This window comes from Mercenaria mercenaria, chromosome 16 (assembly GCF_021730395.1).
Source record: "Mercenaria mercenaria strain notata chromosome 16, MADL_Memer_1, whole genome shotgun sequence".
NCBI lineage: Eukaryota > Metazoa > Mollusca > Bivalvia > Venerida > Veneridae > Mercenaria > Mercenaria mercenaria.
Window position 1 is genome coordinate 12,896,021 of NC_069376.1, and position 23,944 is coordinate 12,919,964.

The 23,944-nt window shown below is 36.7% G+C and overlaps 1 protein-coding gene across 1 annotated transcript in view; it reads right to left on the reverse strand.

Annotated features, from left to right (window-relative positions):
* LOC123540717 (uncharacterized) overlaps positions 1-23,944 on the reverse strand; it is a 47,578-nt gene that overhangs the window by 6,502 nt on the left and 17,132 nt on the right. Inside the window, exons 2-4 of the mRNA XM_053527497.1 lie at positions 20,704-21,512; positions 16,925-17,083; positions 4,737-5,040 (exon numbers count right to left, since the gene is read on the reverse strand). Of these exons, the coding sequence (XP_053383472.1) occupies positions 4,737-5,040; positions 16,925-17,083; positions 20,704-21,276 (1,036 nt within the window). The 5' untranslated portion in view covers positions 21,277-21,512. The remainder of the gene's footprint in view (positions 1-4,736; positions 5,041-16,924; positions 17,084-20,703; positions 21,513-23,944) is intronic.

Consider the following 23,944-nt stretch of genomic DNA (forward strand, 5'->3'; position numbering starts at 1 on the left):
TGAAGATCAATTAAAAAATACAGCCTCTATCGCATACACAAGGTTTTTCTTTGATTTGAACTAGTGACCTAGTTTTTGACCCGAAATGACCCATTTTCGAACTCTGCCTATTATTCATCAAGGTTATCATTCTGACTAATATTCATGAAGAATAATTGAAAAATACAGCCTCTATCGCATACTCAAGGTTTTTCTTTGATTTGACCTAGTGACCTAGTTTTTGATCCGAGATGACCCATTTTCGAACTCGGCCTAGATTTCATCAAGGCAATCATTCTGACCAAAATTCATGAAGATCAATTGAAAAATACAGCCTCTATCGCATACACAAGGTTTTTCTTTGATTTGACCTAGTGACCTAGTTTTTGATCCGAGATGACCCAATTTTGAACTCGGCCTAGATTTCATCAAGGTTATCATTCTGACCAAAACTCATGAAGATTAATCGAAAAATACAGCCTCTATCGCATACACAAAGTTTTTCTTTGATTTGACCTAGTGACCTAGTTTTTGTCCCGAGATGACCCATTTTCGAACTCGGCCTAGATTTCATAAAGGTAATCATTCTGACCAAGTTTCATGAAGATCAGTTGAAAAATACAGCTTCTATCGCATACACAAGCTAAATGTTGACGGACGACAGACGACAGACAGACGACGGACGCCGGACATCGAGCGATCAGAAAAACTCACCTGAGCATTGCTCAGGTGAGCAAAAATACAGCGTCTATCGCAGACACTAGGTTTTTCTTTAATTTGACCTAGTGACCTAGTTTTTGACCCCAGAAGACCCATTTTCGAACTCGGCCTAGACTTCATCAAGGCTATCATTCTGACCAAAATTCACGAAGATCAACTGAAAAATACCGCCTCTATCGCATACACAAGGTTTTTCTTTGATTTGATCTAGTGACCTAGTTTTTGAACCGAGATGACCCATTTTCGAACTCTGCCTAGATTTCATCAATGCAATCATTCTGACCAATATTCATGAAGATCAATTAAAAAATACAGCCTCTATCGCATGCACAAGGTTTTTCTTTGATTTGAACTAGTGACCTAGTTTTTGACCCGAAATGACCCATTTTCGAACTCTGCCTATTATTCATCAAGGTTATCATTCTGACTAATATTCATGAAGAATAATTGAAAAATACAGCCTCTATCGCATACTCAAGGTTTTTCTTTGATTTGACCTAGTGACCTAGTTTTTGATCCGAGATGACCCATTTTCGAACTCGGCCTAGATTTCATCAAGGCAATCATTCTGACCAAAATTCATGAAGATCAATTGAAAAATACAGCCTCTATCGCATACACAAGGTTTTTCTTTGATTTGACCTAGTGACCTAGTTTTTGATCCGAGATGACCCAATTTTGAACTCGGCCTAGATTTCATCAAGGTTATCATTCTGACCAAAACTCATGAAGATTAATCGAAAAATACAGCCTCTATCGCATACACAAAGTTTTTCTTTGATTTGACCTAGTGACCTAGTTTTTGTCCCGAGATGACCCATTTTCGAACTCGGCCTAGATTTCATAAAGGTAATCATTCTGACCAAGTTTCATGAAGATCAGTTGAAAAATACAGCTTCTATCGCATACACAAGCTAAATGTTGACGGACGACAGACGACAGACAGACGACGGACGCCGGACATCGAGCGATCAGAAAAACTCACCTGAGCATTGCTCAGGTGAGCAAAAATACAGCGTCTATCGCAGACACTAGGTTTTTCTTTAATTTGACCTAGTGACCTAGTTTTTGACCCCAGATAAACCATTTTCAAACTCATTCTAGATTTTAACAAGGTAATTATTCTGACAAAATTCCATGAAGATCAATTGAAAAATACAACATCTATCGTATACACAAGCTAAATGTTGACAGACAGACTGACGACAGACATACGCCGGACATCGAACGATCACAAAAATTCAGGTCTACAGGTTAAAAAATTGGATGTAACATGCATATTGTATCACAGAAAAGTGGTCTCAATTTTTCCCTACAGCCAATAATAAAAAAAGTTTCAATATAAGCTACTTATTATAAGTAAAACAAAGGGAAGTAATTCTAAAAACAAAGTGTGTCTTACGGTGGTGAACACCTGTGCTAAGTTTTCATTAAAATGGCTCTATGCACGAAGAAGAAATGCTCCGGACAATGTCATTCTTAAATTTGACCTTTGACCTCTTGAGTTTGACCTTGACCTTAGATCTAGGGCCCTGGTTCTTGTGCAAGCAATCCCTCTCATTGTGGCGAACATTTGTTCCAGGTTACATCAAAAGCAAAATCACTCTAAGCGTGAAGAAGAAATGTTCTGGATAAAGTCAATCTTGTATCTGACCTTTAGCCTCTAAGTGTGACCTCAACCTTAAGAGCTAGGGACCTGGTTCTTGCGCCTGGCACTCCGTCTCATATGGCTTGAGCATGACACTCGGTCTCATAATGGTGAACACTCATGCCAAGTAACATCAGAGTCCCACCATGCACGAAGAATAAATGCTCTGGACAAACTTCAATTTGACCTTTGACCTCCAACTGTGACCTTGACCTTTTAGAACATGGGGTTTGCGCATGACGCTCCTTCTCATTAAGGTAAACATCCATGCCAAATATAAGCAAGATTGGTCCATGCAGACCTTTGACCTCCAACTGTGACCTTGACCTTTGAGACAGGATAATTGGGTTTACGCATGACACTCCTTCTCATTGACATAAATATTCATGCACAATACGGATAAGACTGGTCCATGCATGTCAAAGTTATGGTCCGGACAAAATTGGACGGAAGCACGCACGGACACACATACAACGACCCGCAAAAAGTGACGACTATATTGAGTTCACCGCAAGCGTGCTCGACAAAAATGGTTTGAAACACTAGAATGTGTCTGAAGGACACCCCACACTGGTACATTTGTCACAAATAAGGGGCAATAATTCAAAGTTTGAAGTGTTAATGGGGTTTAGCCTAAACAAACATTTTATAAAAAGGATTCATTATTCTAGGCCATATATTTTTGAGCTATGAGCATCACAAATAAAGAATCAACTATTTTGGCTATTTGAAGGGCCATAATTCTGTAATAAATGGAAACAAGAAATATCTTTAAAAATGATGGTCGGCGAATTGTAATAAGGAAAGAAGTTTATGAATTTTTCATCTAACATTCATCTTTCATCTAACATTTTTCTAATTGCAAAACTAAACACCGCACTTTAACAATTTAAATTGTTCTCTTTTAATTTTTCGCAAAGGTTTCGTAGGGTTGCAATTTTGTTTCGTTTATCCTTAGACGAATAATTACAGCAGTAGTTTGATGAAGATTCGTGAAGCGGTTCATGAGAAGAGGTCATTAAACGTGTTTATATTTTTAGCTAAATTGGTCCCTATCCCCATTTGTAACAAAATAGCAGGAGACCTTACGATATTGTTACACATCGAGTTTGATAAAAATCCATTACATTTTAGTGGTTAATGCGAAGAAAGGCATATCTACTTTTAGCTATAGTGGTCCCTAGTAGGGCCCAAGTTCCTATATAAATAAATTTGGAAGAGGACCTTATAATGATGCTCCAGACCAAGTATGACAAAGATCCACCAAGCTGTTCATGAGACGCTGTATAAAGGCATTTCTAGTTTTAGCTCTAGCAGCCCCTAAAAGGGGTCAAATGTCCCAGCTGAACAAAGTTGGCTGCGGGCCTAATAAAGATGCTACAAATCAAGTTTGATTAGAGTACATGAGAAAAAATCAATTAAAGGATTTTTTTATTTATTATTTTTATTTATTTCTAAAATAGGCCAACTGATCCCGCTTTAACAAATGCATATTCGCTATTCATGAATCTTTGGACAATGACGTCACACCTATAAAAAAGTGAAGGTCAAGCAAAACATACAATTTTAATTATTTCAATATTTCTGTTTCATAAGCAAAGTTTGACTGTAGTCATTATCATATAGATAAACTGTATGCAGCGTACCTTCATTTCAGTGTAATGAGATTCCGTCATTATATAGCATATATGTAATAAAACAGATTTCAACTGAGTTCAGTATTTGCATACCATACTAAAGAAAAATATTCATATATAATAAATCAGTTAAATAATTTATAACAAATGTATCAAAGCAAACAAGTACTCATTTTAATATGCAATCTGAATAAGTCACAAAAGCAAGAAACCTTTTCATATACAGACGACAATTGTAACAAGGAAAATCTTTTAAAAAGCACTTCTCTACATAAAAGACTCTTACCACACCCTTATTCATGTGATACGCAGACCGTATTCAGCTCTTTCTTTAATTTGATATATGTTGGTATTTGAACAGGCTTTTATCATATTTATTAAACTTACTTATCATTTTGAGATATATCAATATTCTTGCTAAATATACTGAGCCAAAGTTAGCTTTAAAACTGTGAACAGCGTCGTTTAGGATAAACGCTTTGTCTACATTTCACTCAGCGTAGCACAATCAACAGAGTGAAAGAAATTGACACTCTCGTCCAATCAGGCAGAGTGTTGCATAAATTTTTTTATTTTGATAAATTATCTATAATGCGTTATCAAGTAGTTTGATTTGCAAACTGAAGTCACGTGGCATATGTAACGAAAACGAATTTAGACGGCGTCGCCGACAAAATGGCGAGTACTCAAATACCAAAGTCGGTACTCGCATCCCTAGTGTTTTTCATAGAGTTTAAATGGAAGTTACTTACCCTCAGCTTCATGTTGGTGACTCTTCTGTATTGAGTGATCCTCTATTACCGGTTCCTTTGTATGTACTTCTGTTTCCACAACTGCAGATATTACTTTATCTAGCTCAAACATTGACCATTTTTCTTGCCTTTTAAAAGCACTAACAGACTTGTTTGTGATCTTGATTATTTCTAACTTTTGTTTTTCAGCTTTCTTCGTGTGCTCATCTTTTTCAGTTCTTAGTTCATTCTCAACTGCCTTAGCAACATCATCGAGCACTTTCCGGATATCCTCTATGTCAATGACCAAGGTATCATTTTGAAGCTGGAATATAATCTCTTATATAGTTGCCAAGACATTTATATAATATTGAAACATATTCCTATTATAAAAACAGGAATATAGGGGCATTTTTTTAGCATCGAGAAGTTGGCACTGACATCGAAGATCAAAAATCAAAATTAAATTTCTAGCCAGCTTTAAACTTCGAGCCTCCTGGCTCGAAATTCAACCCCAGCTAGAAATTCAACGTTTTGAAAATCTGAATATCGATCTTCGAGCTGGCTCGAAATTCAACCCCAGCTCGAAATTCAACTTTCTGAAAATCTGAATTTCGGTCTTCGAGCTGGCTCGTAATTCAACCCAAGCTCGAAATCCAACTTTTTGAAAATCTGAATTTCGAGTTGAATTTCGAGCTTGGGTTGAATTTCGAGCCAGCTCAAAGATCGATATTCACATTTTGAAAAGTTGAATTTCGAGCTGGAGTTGAATTTCGAACCAGCTCGAAGATAGATATTCAGATTTTCAAAAAGTTGAATTTCGAGCTGGGGCTGAATTTCGAGCCAGGTCGAAGATCGATATTCAGATTTTCAAAAAGTTGAATTTCGAGCTGGGGTTGAATTTCGAGCCAACTCGAAGATTGAAATTCAGATTTTCAGAAAGTTGAATTTCTAGCTGGGGTTGAATTTCGAGCCAGCTCGAAGATCGAAATTCAACTTTTTGAAAATCTGAATTTCGATCTTCGAGATGGCTGGAAATTCAGCCCCAGCTCAAAATTCAAAATCAGAAGATCGATATTAAGATTTTCAAAAAGTTGAATTTTGAGCTGGGTTTGAATTTCGAGCTAGCTCGAAGATCGAAATTTAACTTTTTGAAAATCTGAATTTCGATCTTCGAGCTGGCTCGAAATTCAATCCCAGCTCGAAATTCAACGTTTTGAAAATCTGAATTTCAATCTTCGAGCTGGCTCGAAATTCAACCCCAGCTCGAAATTCAACTTTTTGAAAATCTGAATATCGATCTTCGAGCTGGCTCGAAATTCAACCCCAGCTCGAAATTCAACTTTTAGAAAATCTGAATTTTGATTTTCGAGCTGGCTCGAAATTCTATCTTGAATTCGATCTCCGAGCTGGCTAGAAGTTCATAGCAAGCACGAAATTGATATTAAATGTTAAGTTTCGATCTTCGACCTGGCTCGAAGTTTAAAGCTGGCTAGAAATTTAATTTCGATTTTCGATCTTCGTCAGTGCCAACTTCGCGATGCTCATTTTTTAAGATATTGATATATCTTAAATGGCGGATAAACTGTTATATTAAGAATATGTAAAAAAGAGCTGCCACAGGAGACAGCGCGCTCGACTATTTCGATGCTGGATAGTGAAACTGGGCACATCTGAGGAAACTGGAGCTGTCACTGGAGTATTTTAATGACTCCAAAGATGGATGAAGATATTGCACAATAGCTTGAGTCTGTGTCAAAAAAAGTAAGTAATTAGAGAGGTAATATTTAATAATAATTCATGAAAAATATGTACAGAGTTATGCACCTTGTGTCAAATGAGGTGGGTGGTAAGGTGGAACAACTAAGTTTGAAGCAAATCCATCAAGTAATAACAGAGATACAGTGAAACTGTATTAACACTATATCCTGAAATTGTAAGTACAAAAGTTTAGTAAATCATAAAATACAAGTGTCACAGCTATACCCTTTGAGTCAAATGATATAGGTATTGATGATGAACAATTCTTTTAAGTCTGAATCAAATCCCTTGTGAAATAACACAGATATGATGGAAATGCATTAAACATATAACATAAAATTCTAAGTAACAAGGGGGTGGCATTATTTATGAACAAGAGTGCCAGAATGTCACAATATACGCCCGTCACAGCATTTTTTTTTACATTAGCACCTGTATTTGCAAATGGAATTTTAATTTTCTAGTCCTTTACAATGTTCTGGGGTTTTTTAAGAAATTATTGTAATTCTTTTATTTTTCTAAGTCCACAAAAAAATCATTACCAGGTTAAGATACCTTAAAATACACCCAAAATTTGAAAGTAACATCAATGTTGTACCACAGAAAAGTGGTCTTGGTTTTTCCCTATGGTCAATTATAAAAAAGTTACAATGTAAGTTATTTATAGTAACAACTAAGGGAAGTTAATCTTTAAAGAAAAAAAATCCAAACAAAAAAAAAATTACAAGTCCACATAAAAATCCTTACCACATGCCGTGAATTCCCGGTCAAAATTACCACTTTAGATTTTCGCAGTAGAGAACTGTGGCAAGTCTATATCTGCATGTAGTTTTCGTGTGGCTATCGGTGTGTAACATTAACGTATTCGCATTGACCGTTAATTATAGGCTATAGCATTTATTTTTATCCATCGGTATTTAACAAGTTAGAAGAGTTAAAGACCCACCAATACCTAGTGGTCTACTTTTTCCTCCCACATGAACTTTGTGCAAATAATTCTGGTAATACTGGTATCATACAACTATTCTACAAGATGACAGGTGGACAAGCTCAGTCAGGTTTTCATAACTTCATTGCAAACTTACTCAGTCATTCTCTTCTCAGTATAGTTTTATAAAAAAATAGAATAATAACTATCTTACACTGTATATAGAAACAAAGTGTGATCTAAACTCACCTTAATACATGAAGTACCATGCATACTACTACATTAATTGAATAATATATTTAGTAATACATTGTCTTAGCCTTATATCTGTTACTGTCAAACTGTAATTAGACACTTGTTATTTCTCATTTCTCCATACAAAAATGTATAATTACAATTATGGAACAATCTGACTGAAGTACTTGATCTTCTAAACGAAGATCCGAGAATGACCCATTCTTAATCGTCGATTGTATATACATTTGTATTTGATTTCCAGAATTTCTATTTTTATCTTCGCAATTCTATTTTTTATTTTAACCAATCAGACGACTTGTTCGAATGTCAAAAATTAAGAAAAATATGTAGGCTGTCAGGGACTAGAATCCGGGACCAGTCGCTTACAGAGCAAGTGCTCTACCGACAGAGCTAACGCTTTACCGACAGAGCTAACCGGCTGATACTTTACGTCATAAAAAATGTAACTATCAAAAACCCAGTCTAAATATAGGTTTTTTATTCTTACAAAATGTTGTAAGTAAGTAAAAATGTGTAGGCTCTCAGGGACTCGAATCCGGGACCAGTCGCTTACAGATTTTTTATTCTTACAAAATGTTGTAAGTAAGCCTTTTGCCTGGCTAACGGAATGGTCGTCAGAACGAGGATATCAATAGCACGTCTTCAGATCCTAAGTATAGCGTAATAGGAGATGTACTTTAGTCAGACAGCATTATGGAAATACAAAAGGTTACAGTTAGTTAGTGGTGTGTCTTTAAGGTAACTTGACTATAGCCACTACTGACCTTGACAATTTAAAGGGATAAGTACAAATATATATATAACTCTCAAAGTTAGAACTGAAGCTCAAACAAGAGATGGCACTATTAGTGACAAACGCCCCCGAGGTTTGTCCAAGAATGCTACAGTTCGATGCGCAAAATATGCCAGAATAGTGTAAGGTATGACTAATATTTCGACAAGAGAAAACATTCTCTGAAGGTAACCTTGACCTTAGAGCTAGGGTCTGGGTCTTGAGTATGACACACTACCTCATCATAGGGAAAATTGTGACAAATAATGTTTGATGATGGCAGAGTTATTGACTAGACAAGAAACATAAATGTTAGCTTTTTAATCTAAGTTTGACTTTGAAACTAGAGATTTTGGACTTGCGTCTGACACGTCATTTTAATATAGGGAACGTTTATGCTATGTAATTTTAAAATGTCTTCATCGACGGAATAGGTATGGAACTGACAAGAAACACACCATGAAAACCGTTAACCTCTAAATGTGACATCGATCGTGGAGCTAGTGGTCTGGTTGTTATGCACGACACGTTTTCTCGTTATCGGGGAATATTTCTGCTAATTAATTTCAAAATTTCTTGATTAATGACAGAGTTACGAACCGGATATAAAAACAAACCCTTTTAACCTTTCACTTGACTTCTAAGTGTAAACTTGATCTTGGAGCTAGGGGTCTGGGTCTTGCGCGTAATCATTTTGTGAGGTCGAATCTACGTGAGTTTTTTTCACGTTTTTTCTTTGTGTGTGTGTGTGTGTGTGTGTGTGTGTGTGTGTTTTCTTTTCGTTTTCATTTTCATTCCCATATTTTTGTTTCTTTCTTTGATGGTTTGTATTTGTGTGTATGCCTTTATATAAAACAACAGTATGTTTATTATTTGCATGGCTTAAATGCATGCATTTAGTCAATATCATCTTTGATATAATGGTAAACTTTTCTGATCTGCCATATCGGCTTATGATACTTCTCTGTTGTGTTGTCACATAGTTCATGAAGGAATCTAAATGTTTACGAGAAAAAAAAATAATGTCGATGGTGAGTTTCGAACCCACACGGTAAAAGATCTGTTTAACATGGACTGTATGCTTTACCACTGAGCTAATTTGCAATTGGTACAAACTCTTAAAATATTTAGATTGTAACATGATTAATGACAGAGTTACGAATCGGATATGAAACAGACCCTTTTAACCTTTCACTTGACTTCTAAGTGTAAACTTGATCTTGGAGCTAGGGGTCTGGGTCTTGCGCGTAACACATTGCCTCCTTATGGTAAACATTTATGCCAAGTTGTTTCAAAACCCCCTCATGGATAACAGAGTTATATATCGGACACGTAAAGATCTATTATGATATGACTTCTAAATAAGACACTGACCTTGGAGCAAGGGATCTGGGTCTTGCGCGTGACACATTATCTGATTATAGTTACCGTTTAAGCCAAGATATTTCAAAATCCCTCCATGGATAGCAGAAATATGGATCGGACACAAAAATAACCCTGTTAACACCTTGAACTTGGAGCTAGGGTTCTCATTTTGATAAACGTTTATGCTAAGTACTTTTAAAACCTCTTGATGAATGCACAGGTGCCAGACACATATAATGTCTATTATATACATATATAGGTCTATTAAGTAAAATACTTGGTTATGTGTCTGGCACCTGTGGATGAATGGCAAAGTTACGATCCGGACTGTTGACTTCTAAGTGTGACCTTAACCTTGTAGAAAGGGGTCTGAGTGTTACACATGAAACGTCGTCTCATTCAGGTTAATATATTTATGCCAAACTATTTCAAAATTCCTTCATGGATGACAGAATTACAGCCCGGACAAGAATTTACAAAGTTACGGTCGGCATTAAAATCAAAGAACAAACTGTAGTGTAAATAAAAAGTTATTTGCTGAAATATCTTAAATGATGTAAGGATGTTATCATTAAAAAAATCCTAAAATTATCTAATGTCTTTTTTTTTTCTTGAAATAGATATTGATATATACTTAATCACTTAATAACAACATAATATATTAGGCCCTAACAAAATCTGAAAAATAGATCCCTCAGAAGCAACGAGGACTAAACAAATAGTAAATATTGCACACTCGATTTGACTGATAGTTGGTTTAATCTGTACGCTAGTCAGCAGTGTACATGTGTTTAGATAATTTACAACCATGCTTTGCACGGAATGAATTTGCAACCATGCTTTGCACGGAATGTCATGGATCAGAGGGATAGACTGGCTATATTCATCACATAAACCCGGCAAACTGTATGAAATCTAAAGTGGTAGGATATTCATGGCATGGGTAGAGATAGCTCAAAATACAGCTCAGAATTGGATGTAACATGCATTTTGTACTACAGAAAACACGGCCTGTAAACACTGGCTCGTCCTCTTTAAGGAGATGAGTTGAAAAAAGAGCCAATGATACTTCCGAGGAGGCGCTAATGACCGGAACTTTATGCAGAATGTAAACAAAGAAGAAGGGTGAGTAGATTGTTTCCTTTCTCAGATAAATGTAAGGCCCTATTTCAAAAAATAGCCAATGTAGCTCCACTCAGAAATGATTATACTTTTTATATATGCAGGCCATTTTGCAAGGTAAATGCATTCCTTGACGTGAGAACTTTTGAAAGTTGGAAAATGGGGCAAGTTCGAACCAAAAGTGGAGATTTACCCATATATTTCGTCCCAATTTACACATATAAGAGTAAATATACATTGTACCAATTTTTCCCATAATGGTATGTTAAATCTGTATTATTTATGTGTTTTAACGGCGGGTTTTACCCCTCTATGCTCAATTTTGGCTAAGAGGAGGAGCCAAAGCCTTGGAGGAGGCGCAAAAGTCCAGAGTCGGAGCCACTGACCAGTTCATTTCCTAGGTGATGAACACTCGTATAAAGCGTTTTCGTTCTCGCAATGTAATATCTATTCCGTTTTAATGTTTATAATTTGATGTTTGAAATTGTATTATACTACCCAAATGCACATAATCTACCTAAAATAACAAGAGCTGTCCATAAGACAGCCCACTCGACTTTTCTCAGTACTTGACTCTGAATTAGAGCTTTGCCAGTAAAACTTTATAAAACTTAAAACTCTAAGTTAAAAAGGGGCATAACTCTGTCAAAATTCAATCAGAGTTATAGAGATTGTTTCTCCTGGTGTAGACTTTGATAGTAAATAACTGTTTTAAGTTTCAAGTCAATAGCTTTGATAGTAACAGAGATATTTGACTTTATAAAAAAACAATTTCGAACGGCGACGCCGACTCCGACTGCGACGTGAACACAATATCGTTTTGACGATTTAAGCATTGCTGGTCATGTTAGAATGTACACTTAATTTATAAAACTCCCTCGATATTTTTGCTCAATTGTTTTTTTTTTATCTTTTCAATATATTTATGTCTTTTCTAATTCATTTAGAAACAATTTTTTAAAGAGTTATTTGAAAGCATAAATAAAATCGAGAAAGGCAGCGATACTATATAATGTAAATATAAGAAATGATTTTTTTTTCGATATTCCGCAGAATAGGATCGGCAAATCAGTGAATCGCGCTAGCTGGAAATTAAGTATCAACATACGTGTTTCCTTACAAACGTTATTTAAGTAAAATTAGAAAACTGTATTTATAATTCTGTAACTGTAAGCTCAGTAACGGTCAATACCCATTCTTACTACGTAGCATTAATTAAAAACAAATCTGACATCAAATATTGCCTCAACAGATGGCACCCTCCCAGTACTAAATAATAACTAATTAATATGACTTTGACTGCAGAACGACGACTGACAAACGGACAAGGATAAGACAAAAGCTATATGATACATGCGGTTCGACAGGGGAATAAATATATAACGTTTTCAGTTTCTTTGTTATCGTTAGAACATCTGGGAGAGGTATTTTGAGTGTTAGCATTTTCATATACGTATATGTAATCGAATTAAGCAATTTACAAGTAAACAATTATATTTATTTAGCATTTGTAAGTACCAAGTGAAGCACATATTGCAATTGCATTTCAAGACTACCACAAAGTTAACACTAACTATTAAAAAATCCAAAATGCGTTGGACATGAAAACCGTTGTGCATTAGGAAATGTCCCTTTCACAGAAAATATCATAATTATACAACTTATAACGCCATGATAGCCCATCATTAGATAAGTGCAAAAGAAAAGAGAAGTGCAAATATCTCGTAATACATTCTAAGGAAATGAATAGGATGTTGTTAAAACGTCATCCATCAGATGTTTGTCACAATCCAAGGAAATCATGATAAAGATCTGGTATGTGAGAATTGATGACACATTAAAAAAAACTAAATTTCAAAGTGCTTTGGCTCCCACTCCGGTTCTTAGCGCCTCCTCTGCGGCGTTGGCTCCTCCACATGGTGATAAATGCACGTGTATGGGATAAACACGCTAGTAAACCACGTAAGTCATGCAGTAGTAAGATATGCTTTTCAGCAAGGTTGATGCAGGGACTATAAAATCTTAAAATTGTGTAAATTAGGGTGAAATATATGGGAAAATGTCCACTTTTGGTTTGGACTTACTGTATTTTCCAACTTTCAAAAGTTCTCACGTCAAGGAATGCATTTACCTTGCAAAATGGCCTGCATATATAAAAAGTATAATCATTTCTGAGTGGAACTACATTGGCTATTTTTTAAAATAGGGCCTTACATTTATCGGAGAAAGGAAACAATCAACTCACCCTTCTTCTTTGTTTACATTCTGCATGAAGTTCCGGTCATTAGCGCCTCCTCGGAAGTATCATTGGCTCTTTTTTCAACTCAGCTCCTCAAAGAGGACGAGCCAGTGTTTACAGGCCGTGGAAAAGTGGTCTCAATTTTTCCCTACGACTTGTAATGAAAAAGTTACAATATAAGCTATTTACAGTAACAGCAAAGGGAAGTAATTCAAAAGACGGGCCCAGTGCATGACACTCCGTCTCAAGATGGTGTACAATTGTGCCAAGTTACATCAAAATCCCTCCATGCCTGAAGTAGAAATGCTCGGGACAAAGTCATTCTTGTATCTGACCTTTGGCCTCTAAGTGTGACCTTGACCTTAGACCTTGGGACCTGGTTCCTGCACATGACACTCCGTCTCATGATGGTGAACAACTGTGCCAAGTTGTATCAAAATCCCTCAATGCATGAAGAAGAAACGCTCCGGACAAAGTTTTCATTCTTGTATCTTTGACCTCTAATTGTTACCTTGACCTAACCCCTAGGGACCTGGTTCTTGCGCATGACACTCCGTCTCATGATGGTGAACAATTGTGCCAAGCTACATCAAAGTCCTTTCATGCATGAAGAAGATATGCTCCGGACAAAGTTTTCATTCTTGTATCTTTGACCTCTAAGTGTGACATTGACGTTAGACCTAGGGACCTGGTTCTTGCGCATGACACTCCCTCTCATTATGGTAAACAACTGTGCCAAGCTACATCAAAAACCTTCCATGCATGAAAAAGATACGCTCCGGACAAAGTCATTCTTGAATTTTTCATTCTTGTATCCTTTGGCCTCTAAGTGTGACCTTGACCTTAGACCTAGGGACCTGGTTTTTGCGCATGACTCTCCGTCTCATGATAATGAACAATTGTGCCAACTTTCATCAAAATCCCTCCATGCATGAAGAAGATATGCTCCGGACAAAGTCATTCTTGAATTTGACCTTTGACCTCTAAGTGTGACCTTGACCTTAGACCTAGGGACCTGGTTTTTGCGCATGACACTCCGTCTCATGATGGTGAACAACTGTGCCAAGTTTCATCAAAATCCCTCCATGCATGTAGAAGATATGCTCCGGACAAGGTCTGTGGACGCCGCCCGCCGGCCCGCCTGCCCATCCGCCCGCCAGGGGCGTTCCTATAATACGTCCCGTTTTTCAGGCGTATAAAAATTGGTGCCAGAGTTACACACCTTGTGTAATATGGTGTGGGTGATAATACGGAACAACTATTTCAAGTTTGATTCAAATCCTTTAAGTAATAACTGAGATAAGGTGAAAGTGCACCAAAACTTTGCACCAAAACTTTACCCTGAAATTCTAAGTAAAAAGGAGGATAATTCATGAAATATTAATGCAAGAGTTAGGCCTTTGTGCCATATGATGTGGGTGATGATAAGGAATATCTTAAGTTTGAAGCCGAGATAAAAGTGATTGTAGACCAAAATAAGTACATGACGTTGCGTACGTTGTTGGCGAACATCGGGAATTTGTAAGTTTCTTACACTTCAATGTTTCGTGAAATTCGTTTTAGAAATACGATTGTTTATATGCTTATATCACAAGAAAGTCAAAACAATCGCCCTGTTAGTAAATGTGATCGCATCTGCGTTAAATAATTAGTAAAAATTTAATTCGACATAGTATAATAGAAAAGAACACAAAAACGTCATGTAAGATGTAACAAAATTTACCAATGCGCATTATTTAACGGCTTAGTTAATTCATAAAATTATTTTTTTCCGTCAAATAAGAAGACTCGGTGACGTGACGTCAACTATATTTGACGTCATTTCAATCATTTGCTTTTCAATACTTTCTGTAACAAATCGGAAGCGAAAGACAGTTCCAACTGAAAACGTAAGATTTTATGTCTTTCCTCGACCGGATTTATTAAAACTTCTATAGTTTCTTTAACTATCGTATGCTTTCTAAAATATTTATTTTGACAAAAAGTACATAAATTCTACTTTTGAATTAGTAAGTTGTTGTCCTGTTTTAACTTAGATAATGGCGTTTAATATATGTATACTTTAATCTAGCCGCGATGTCACACGTGTCAAAAAATGCAAAAAATAAAATTACGAAGTTGTTACGTGCCGAAATATGTACAGAAATATGTATTTGCTTACAAATCTGCCACTACAGTCTAAAAGTACATACAATTGTCTGCAAATTGATATGCATAAGTCTAACGTTGAATGTAAATTAAATTTATCACATGAAAATTGCAAAATCTAGCCGAAATGTCACAACCGTGAAATTAATGTAACGTCGACGTTATGTTTGAAAACTAAATAACGTATACGCATTAAAATTGTATCCGAACATTGCAATATAATTCACTGTCTGATAAATAATTTGATTGAATAAGCATCATTCGACATCTATATCAAATATTTCTTTTAAATATCGGAACGATATGATTTATGAATACTGTAGCCCAAACACCCCAAGTAATCCCTGTAACGTCAAAGCGGTTAAAAACGACGATAACGTTAGTTACGCTAATGTACGCCAACAATGAGCGTAACGTCACATGTATTTTTAAAATCTGTCCAGTAGTTTCAGATAATCAGCTAAGACAGGATTGCTGACATGAAATTTCAAATGCTTATATATATATCAGCTCTTAAAATGTCATTGCACGGGAGAGAAAATGATATAAAGTCTGCACATACTGTATCAAATAAACCGTTAAACGTAGAACAAATTTTATGCCATTTTTCATTTTCTTTATGTTATGCTAGAATTATTTAGATCCCTTAACATATACAATTTTGATTTTACCTTTTTCAAGAATTTACCTCCATTTAATAAAAAGCATTTACATGGTATAAAGATAACGTTATCCTTATTGAAATATGATACACATTTTACATTATTCTTGCATTTTCTTGATGTTGGGATATTTAAACAAAAATTTTGAAAGGTGTAACTGCGGAATTCTTTGCACAACCAAGATCTAGACAAATGAAGAAATTACAATGATTTTTCAAACCTGCAGTTCGCATGAATTTGTTAATTTATTATTATTATTGTTGTTGTCATTATTATACCAGATTTATATAGCGCCCTTTTCATGATCAATTTCACGTTCATAAACAAGTCAGTCAGTGCAGTGCATTTCAACGCCATCTAGTCTAAAACTCCGCCCCGTTCAATAAAATTTGCATTCAAGCATTGTATTTTGAAACCATTTAACACAAAACTTCATTCCATTATTATTATCATTATTATTATACCAGATTTATATAGCGCCCTTTTCATGATCAATTTCACGTTCAAAGGCGCTTTACATAGTTCAAATGCAGCCACACAGGGCGCATAATTCATCCTCTACTAGTACAGACACAGAGCGATCTGACCAGAGGGACAGAGTGAGACAAAGCCCCCGTGACAGAGAGATCAGAAATCAGATACAGGCTTGTCCGGCTAACTTAGCCTAGCTCGTTGCGAATAGACAGCCTGGTTCTTTAACGTGCCCAGTGTATAGCACTGATACACGCAAGGATCGCCTGGTTGCTGACCAGTACACCTCTAGAATTTACGTAAAATGTAAAATTGTAAATGCTATCGTGTTATATCTAAATCATTCCTGAGACGTGGCATATTTGATATATATACTAAATAATAATTTTTCGTTTCGTTTATATGAACTTTTTAAGTTCTGAAACTAAGGCATTTGATATATTCTTTCTATCGGAACATTTAAAGTTAACAATGGTAAAGTACCTGAGTTAATTTCTTTTTAGCATTCTGCGAAGATGAATTAGTAGCTAAAGTACCAGGATCTGACAGTAGATTCTGTAAAATGCTAAAGTACTGTTGTAGATCTTCATCTTCCATTCCTAAGTATGAGGAATGTGTAACAGCTTTACCTACTTCTCTAGCCTGCAATCAAAAAGTATAAAAAACATGAGCATTATCATCTTTACATAAACTGACACTATACATGGGAAATAATACTGACAGAAAATTCAAGAGAAAACCCTTACAATCATTTAGTCTTGAATCAGTACCACAAATCTTTCGAATTGAATAAGATTGCCAATAAAACAAGCAAATACGATGAACTGGTATCCTCCGCTGATAGTATAGGTGTGTGTGTGGGGGGGGGGGGGGGGGGGGGTACGGGTGAGGAAATAAAACTTTACATGTTGATTATAAATTTTGATGGAAAATGAAAAAAAATGTTTTTTTGGTTGTTTTTTTTTGTGGGGTGGGGTGTGGGGGGGGGGGGGGGGGGGGGGGAGGGGGTGTGACCAAGGCAAGGGGTTGACCAAGTGTGGGTACAAAACTTCACATGTTTATAATAAATGTTCATGGAAAAGAATGAAAGAAGTTTATTTAAAGTCTACCAAATGGTAAGTTATGTACAAATATGTGGAATTTCAAACAATTAAACGGCAATAACTCTGCAGTTACTAAAGACTACTCTGCATGACCAATCATCCTATGAAGTTTCAACATTCTGGGTCAAGTGGTTCTCAAGCTACTGACCGGAAATGGTTTTCCTTGTTCGGGCCCCTGTGTCCTTGACCTTAAATGCAGTGACCCCAAAATTAATAGGGATCATTTACTCTGCATGTCCAATCATCCTATGAAGTTTCAACATTCTGGGTCAAGTGGTTCTCAAGTTACTGACCGGAAATTGTTTTCCACGTTCAGGCCCCTGTGACCATAAACTTTAACTGTGTGACCCCAAAATCAAGAGGCGTCATCTACTCTACATGTCCAATCATCCTATGAAGTTTCATCATTATGGGTCAAGTGGTTCTCAAGTTATTGATCGGAAATGGTTTTTCATGTTCAGGCCCCTGTGACCTTGACCTTTAATAGAGTGACCCCAAAATCAATAGGGGTCATCTACTCTGCATGATCAAGCATCCTTTGAAGTTTCAACATTCTGGGCCAAGTGGTTCTCAAGTTACTGACCGGAAGTGGTTTTCCTTGTTCGGGACCCCGTGACCTTGACCTTTAACTCAGTGAACCCAAAATCAATAGGGGTTATCTACTCTGCATGACCAATCATCCTTTGAAGTTTCAATATTCTGGGTCAAGTGGTTCTCAAGATACTGACCGGAATTGGTTTTCCTTTTTCGGGACCCCATGACCTTGACCTTTAACTCAGTGACCCAAAAATCAATAGGGGTCATCTACTCTGCATGTCCAATCATCCTATGAAGTTTCAACATTCTGGGTCAAGTGGTTCTCAAGTTTGTTTGTTTGTTTTGGGTTTAACGCAGTTTTTCAACAGTATTTCAGTCATGTAACGGCGGGCAGTTAACCTAACCAGTGTTCCTGGATTCTGTACCAGTACAAACCTGTTCTCCGCAAGTAACTGCCAACTTCCACACATGAATCCGAGGTGGAGGACTAATGATTTCAGACACAATGTCGTTTATCAAATAGTCACAGAGAACATATGCCCAGCCCGAGGATCGAACTCACGACCCCGCGATCCATAAACCAATGCTTTTACCTACTGAGCTAAGCGAGCGGGCTGGTTCTCAAGTTATTGATCGGAAATGGTTTTCCATGTTCAGGCCCCTGTGACCTTGTCCTTTGTTGGAGTGACCCCAAAAACAATAGGGGTCATCTACTCCATAAGTCCTGCCATCCTATGAAGTTTGAAGGTTCTAGGTCAAATGGTTCTCCAGTTCTCCAGATACTGATCGGAAATGAAGTGTGACGTACGGACAGACGAACAGGGCAAAAACAATATGTCTCCCCCAGAGTGGGGGGGGGGGGGGGGGGGGTGGAGACAGAAAAAAAAAAAAATTAAGTCCACACAAAAATACTTTCCAGGAAGTGATAGGTCGAAATACACCTCAGAACTGGATGTAGCATGCATGTTGTACTACAGAAAAGTGGTCTCGATTTTTCCCTACAACTAGTAATGAAAAAGTTACAATAAAAGCTATTTATAGTAACAACAAAGGGAAGTAATTCTAAAGAAGGGACTTGCGCATGAAACTCCATCTCATGATTGTGTACAATTGTGCCAAGTTACATCAAAATCCCTCAATGCATGAAGAAGAAATGCTCCGGACAAAGTCATTCTTGTATCTGACCTTTGGCCTCTAAGTGTGACCTTGACCTTAGACCTAGGAACCTGGTTCTTCCGCATGACACTCCGTCTCGTGGTGGTGAACATTTGTGCCAAGATATATCAAAATCCCTACATGCATGAAGAAGATATGCTCCGGACAAAGTCTTCATTCTTGTATCCTTTGACCTCTAAGTGTGACCTTGACCTTAGACCTAGGGACCTGGTTCTTGCACATAACACTCCGTCTCATGATGGTGAACAATTGCGCCAAGCTACATCAAAACCCTTCCATGCATGAAGAAGATATGCTCCGGACAAAGTCATTCTTGAATTTGACCTTTAACCTCTAAGTGTGACCTTGACCTTAGACCTAGGAACCTGGTTCTTGCGCACGACACTCCCTCTCATAATGGTGAACAATTGTGCCAAGTTTCATCAAAATCCCTCGATGCATGAAGAAGATATGCTCTGGACAAAGTCTGTGGACGCCGCCCGCCTGACAGGTGCGTTCCCATAATACGTCTTGTTTTTCAAACGGGCGTATAAAAAGTTAAAACATGCAGAAGTTACATCTTATAACAGAACAAAGATATGCGTGCATGTGTAACGATGAACTGAAAATGTTCAAGTTAGATATATAAAAAGTATCTGTTCAGTTCTCTCCTATCCGTGTACAACAGAAAGGAAGCGTGTTTATTTGTTAGTTAATAAGTATCACGTGTCACCACCATACATAACGCAATCAACAGAATGCAATCACATTGATTAGAGATAAACTCTGAAAACACGTGCCAACTTGTGCAATCCAAACTCATATGACAATTTTCAATGTGTCAAACATGATGAGCCTTCAGAAGGACTATGACTGAGTTTGATCGATTCAAACATTCTTCAAATTAAAAACATTTTTTACGAGCGGAAAATGCTTAATGTATTTAATTCTTTCACTTCAAATGTATATTCATTCAGAAATGTTCATGTTTGTTGGAATACTTTTTTTAGAGAAAATGAAAACACAAATGGACCGCATCAGGATAAAAGCATAACGCGTCGACTCGTTAGTTATAAACATTTGAATTTGATCTTTCTGTAGTCGTCATTAAAACATTTTAGTATAACAGAAAATATATGACCAAATATTACCTTTTCGCAAGATGTGTCATATCATTGTTAATAACCAGTATTTGCCTCTCGTTCTACTTGTATAAATTTGCAAATGAAGAGGCTATAAACATGATAAAAATGTTTCTAAAAATTCATAATAGCTATTTTATGTTATAAGTAAAAATCACAATAGGTCTTCTCTGCCAAACCCACGTCAGGAAGTGGCTAGAATTACGGGTCAGTATTCGCAGCGTACTCCTTGCCACTTCATTTTCAACTTGTATAAAAGTCTGCAAAACTATATAGCTACCCCGCCTTCTCTGATGAGGATGATTATACATGAGTTTAGACATACCTTGTCAAAAATATTGATTCTCCTACTAAGGTCATCGTGAACTTTCGACTGAAAGGCTTTATAGTTGATAATCACACTGACGATTCCATTGAAATTCGTCTCTGATGCATTTTTCACATCCTTGTACCTGTCTGGTGGCATGAAGCATTTAGCAACCTCCCATGTACTGCTGCACCACTGGGTAGCATCAGTGTTTTTATATGATGGACCACAGAAACGATGAGCATTCTGTATTTCGTTTTTGAAATTGTGACATATCTTGTTAGGGCAGCCAGATGGGAGATATTGCGTTGCAGAATTTCTATGGAATTTGCATTTCCTACGTCCCACATTACAAATTCTATCTGTAGGACAAACAATAACATTTTCTGTACAACAACTAGAACATGTGGTACCAGCAGGAAGTCCATTGTTGTTGCAAATGTCGCTCAAACATTTCTGCTGGAACTGTTCTATTTCATCATGAACAAAAGGCTCAATGCCTTCTTTAGTATATAGAACACCTAATCCAGCCTTAATCCAATTCTTGAATTTTGATCCCGATAGTTTTGAACTATACAATGGAGTAGCCATAGTTTTTTACACAACTGATGAACCAATGTAATCAAATATGCTCATTCCATGATATCAGTTTTACACACTGAATTTTTTTTTCATACCTAAAAAGCTAAGAAATCTTTCTTCGGAAAAGTCTATCTTTTGTGACTATCCTGCCTTGTTTGAAATTGCGGCCTGTAGAAACGACGGTTAGGAATTCTTATAGAAATTTCCCTGAACCAATGACGATTTTTGCCATTATTATCAGCTGTCTGCAAAAGTAAAACAAACATATACTGTTAGAAAACTATGTGTGGTAAAAATAGCAAGTTATCATTGACGTTGTTCTGGCATGTAATAAGACATTCTAGGATAATCAGTGTTACTATTAAGTGATGTGTTTATTTGAATACATAATTTGCTAGCGAAATAAATGAAAAGAAAAAACAACAACAAAAAACAAGGGAAAAAAAACAAACAAAAAAACAACAAATAGTCGTCAGAAAGGTGGTAGGTATGACTACTATGACACAATATAGAATACTGAAATACAGAACTTAGTGGTCTCTTTCGCTTTTGTCGGAGGTAAAGAAATGGGGGACCACCAATAATAGCTTGTCTTACACATCATTTCTTGAAATCCTTTTGCCAACTGAATAGATCAACCCTTACAGAAGCAAGCCTCTGTGGCGTACATGCTGCGTATTTGCTGTGTATATGCCGCGAACACAGTAGTATGCCAGAGGAGTACATTTTACATACACCGCATGCCGCGTACATGCCGCGTACTATTTCGACGAGTACACAGCATGTACGCAGGAGGTCACTAGTACACTTCAGGTACGCAGCACAGACTCTGAAAATTTAAGGAGTACACTGCATGTATGCAGGAGGGACTTGTACAAGAAAATAGTACACTGCATGTACACCGCAGATACTTTGAAATTTGTGCAGTACACTTCATATACGCGGGAAAGACTTGTACACTTTCTTTTGGCATTTATTTTTAAGTTTTTTTTTTATAAAGTCTGAAGTAAACTTCATATACGCGGGAGGGACTTGTTCATTTTCTTTTGGTGTTTATACTTTGAATTTTTTTAGGTAAAAGTCTGAAGTACACTTCATGCAGGAAGGATTTGTACATTTCTTTTTTTTTTTTTTTTGGAAGCAAGAACTTGATTTCCGAGTAACTTTTATCTTAATAGCATAGAATAGTTCAGATTACCGGTATTCTGAACAATGAAAATTTGCCAAACTATTTGCAATGTTCATTTGTGAAGCTTACATCTTAGTGATTTCTGAGCTGCACCTTGCATGCAGTGTAAAAATATATTCTTTTTCATTTTGAATTAATCCTGGAGCTTTCTAACTTGGATAATTGAAAAGCCTTATTTGAACTTCGTTGCATTACATTTTGTAATACATGAAATAATTACCAAGATAATGCCTCAACAGCGCCCGAATGAGAAGAATTAATAGCTCTCTCTGTTATTTGAATACTCTTAAGCAAAACACCATTCTGTCATGTTTTATAAACTTTATAATAAAGGCTTTAATGCTCATTATGTTAACTCATTAAGGCCTCACCAAATTAAAAAGTTGTTCATCGGATTTGCCGCTCGTATATTTTCAGAACATTTTTGGCTAATTGCGCTCGCCCCACATTGGAAAAATCAATCCAAATTTTTTGGTGCGCTACTTTTTACAGAAGTAAAAGTGTATAAATGCTTATATAATTCCAGTCATAGATTGTTCTCAGATGGATTTTAATCAAAATAAATACATACTACGCACACATCGTCTATAATAAATCATAACACTTGTATTTAGTTGCATTAAAGTTGTTTCCCCTTGATGCAGTTACGCCATTTTCTTCAAATGTTTACCAAATTACAAGCTACAAAAATTGATGTATTTCATTGAAAAGTGGATGAAGAAAAGCATACTAATTTATTTGATAACATCAATCTACATTATTTTGGTAAGGGTAAATACTTATAATAAGTTATTAATGCATGTCACTTATCTTTTTTCTGTTTTTTTTTTCTGTCCAAATGATCAGCATTTGCATACGAAAGTTGGTGGGGTAAGGAATTTATATTATCACAGCAGTTTCGCCACAAGAGTACACAGCATGTATGCAGCAGGAGTACACAGCATGTACGCCGCAGGACTCGGGCCAGAAGTACACATCATGTACGCCGCAGGAGTACACAGCATGTACACCGCAGGACTCGGGCCAGGAGTACACAGCATGTACGCCGCAGGAGTACACAGCATGTATGCCGCAGGGGTAGTACACCGCAGGCTCATTTGCATGTGAAAAGTGTATGTGCCGCGTACATGCTTCGTACTATTTCCCGCATACTAAATTCCTCCAGCGTACATCCTGTGTACTATGTAGTCCACAGCATGTACGCAGCAAGTAGTACGCGGCAGAGCTCATTTGCATGTCAGAAGTGTACTACAAACGTACTATTGGTGTATGTGCGGTGTATATCCTGCGTACTATTTAAAGCCCTTGATTTCAGTACACATCATGTACGCATCATATACGCTGTATGTACACAGCAAGAGTACGCAGCAGGCCTTTTTCTTCTGTAAGGGAAATCACCATCTAGACACACGTCTCCATTGTACATGTGTTTCAACATTGTTTTATCAGCAATAATGTATAATAATTTCTAGTAAAACTCTAGAAATC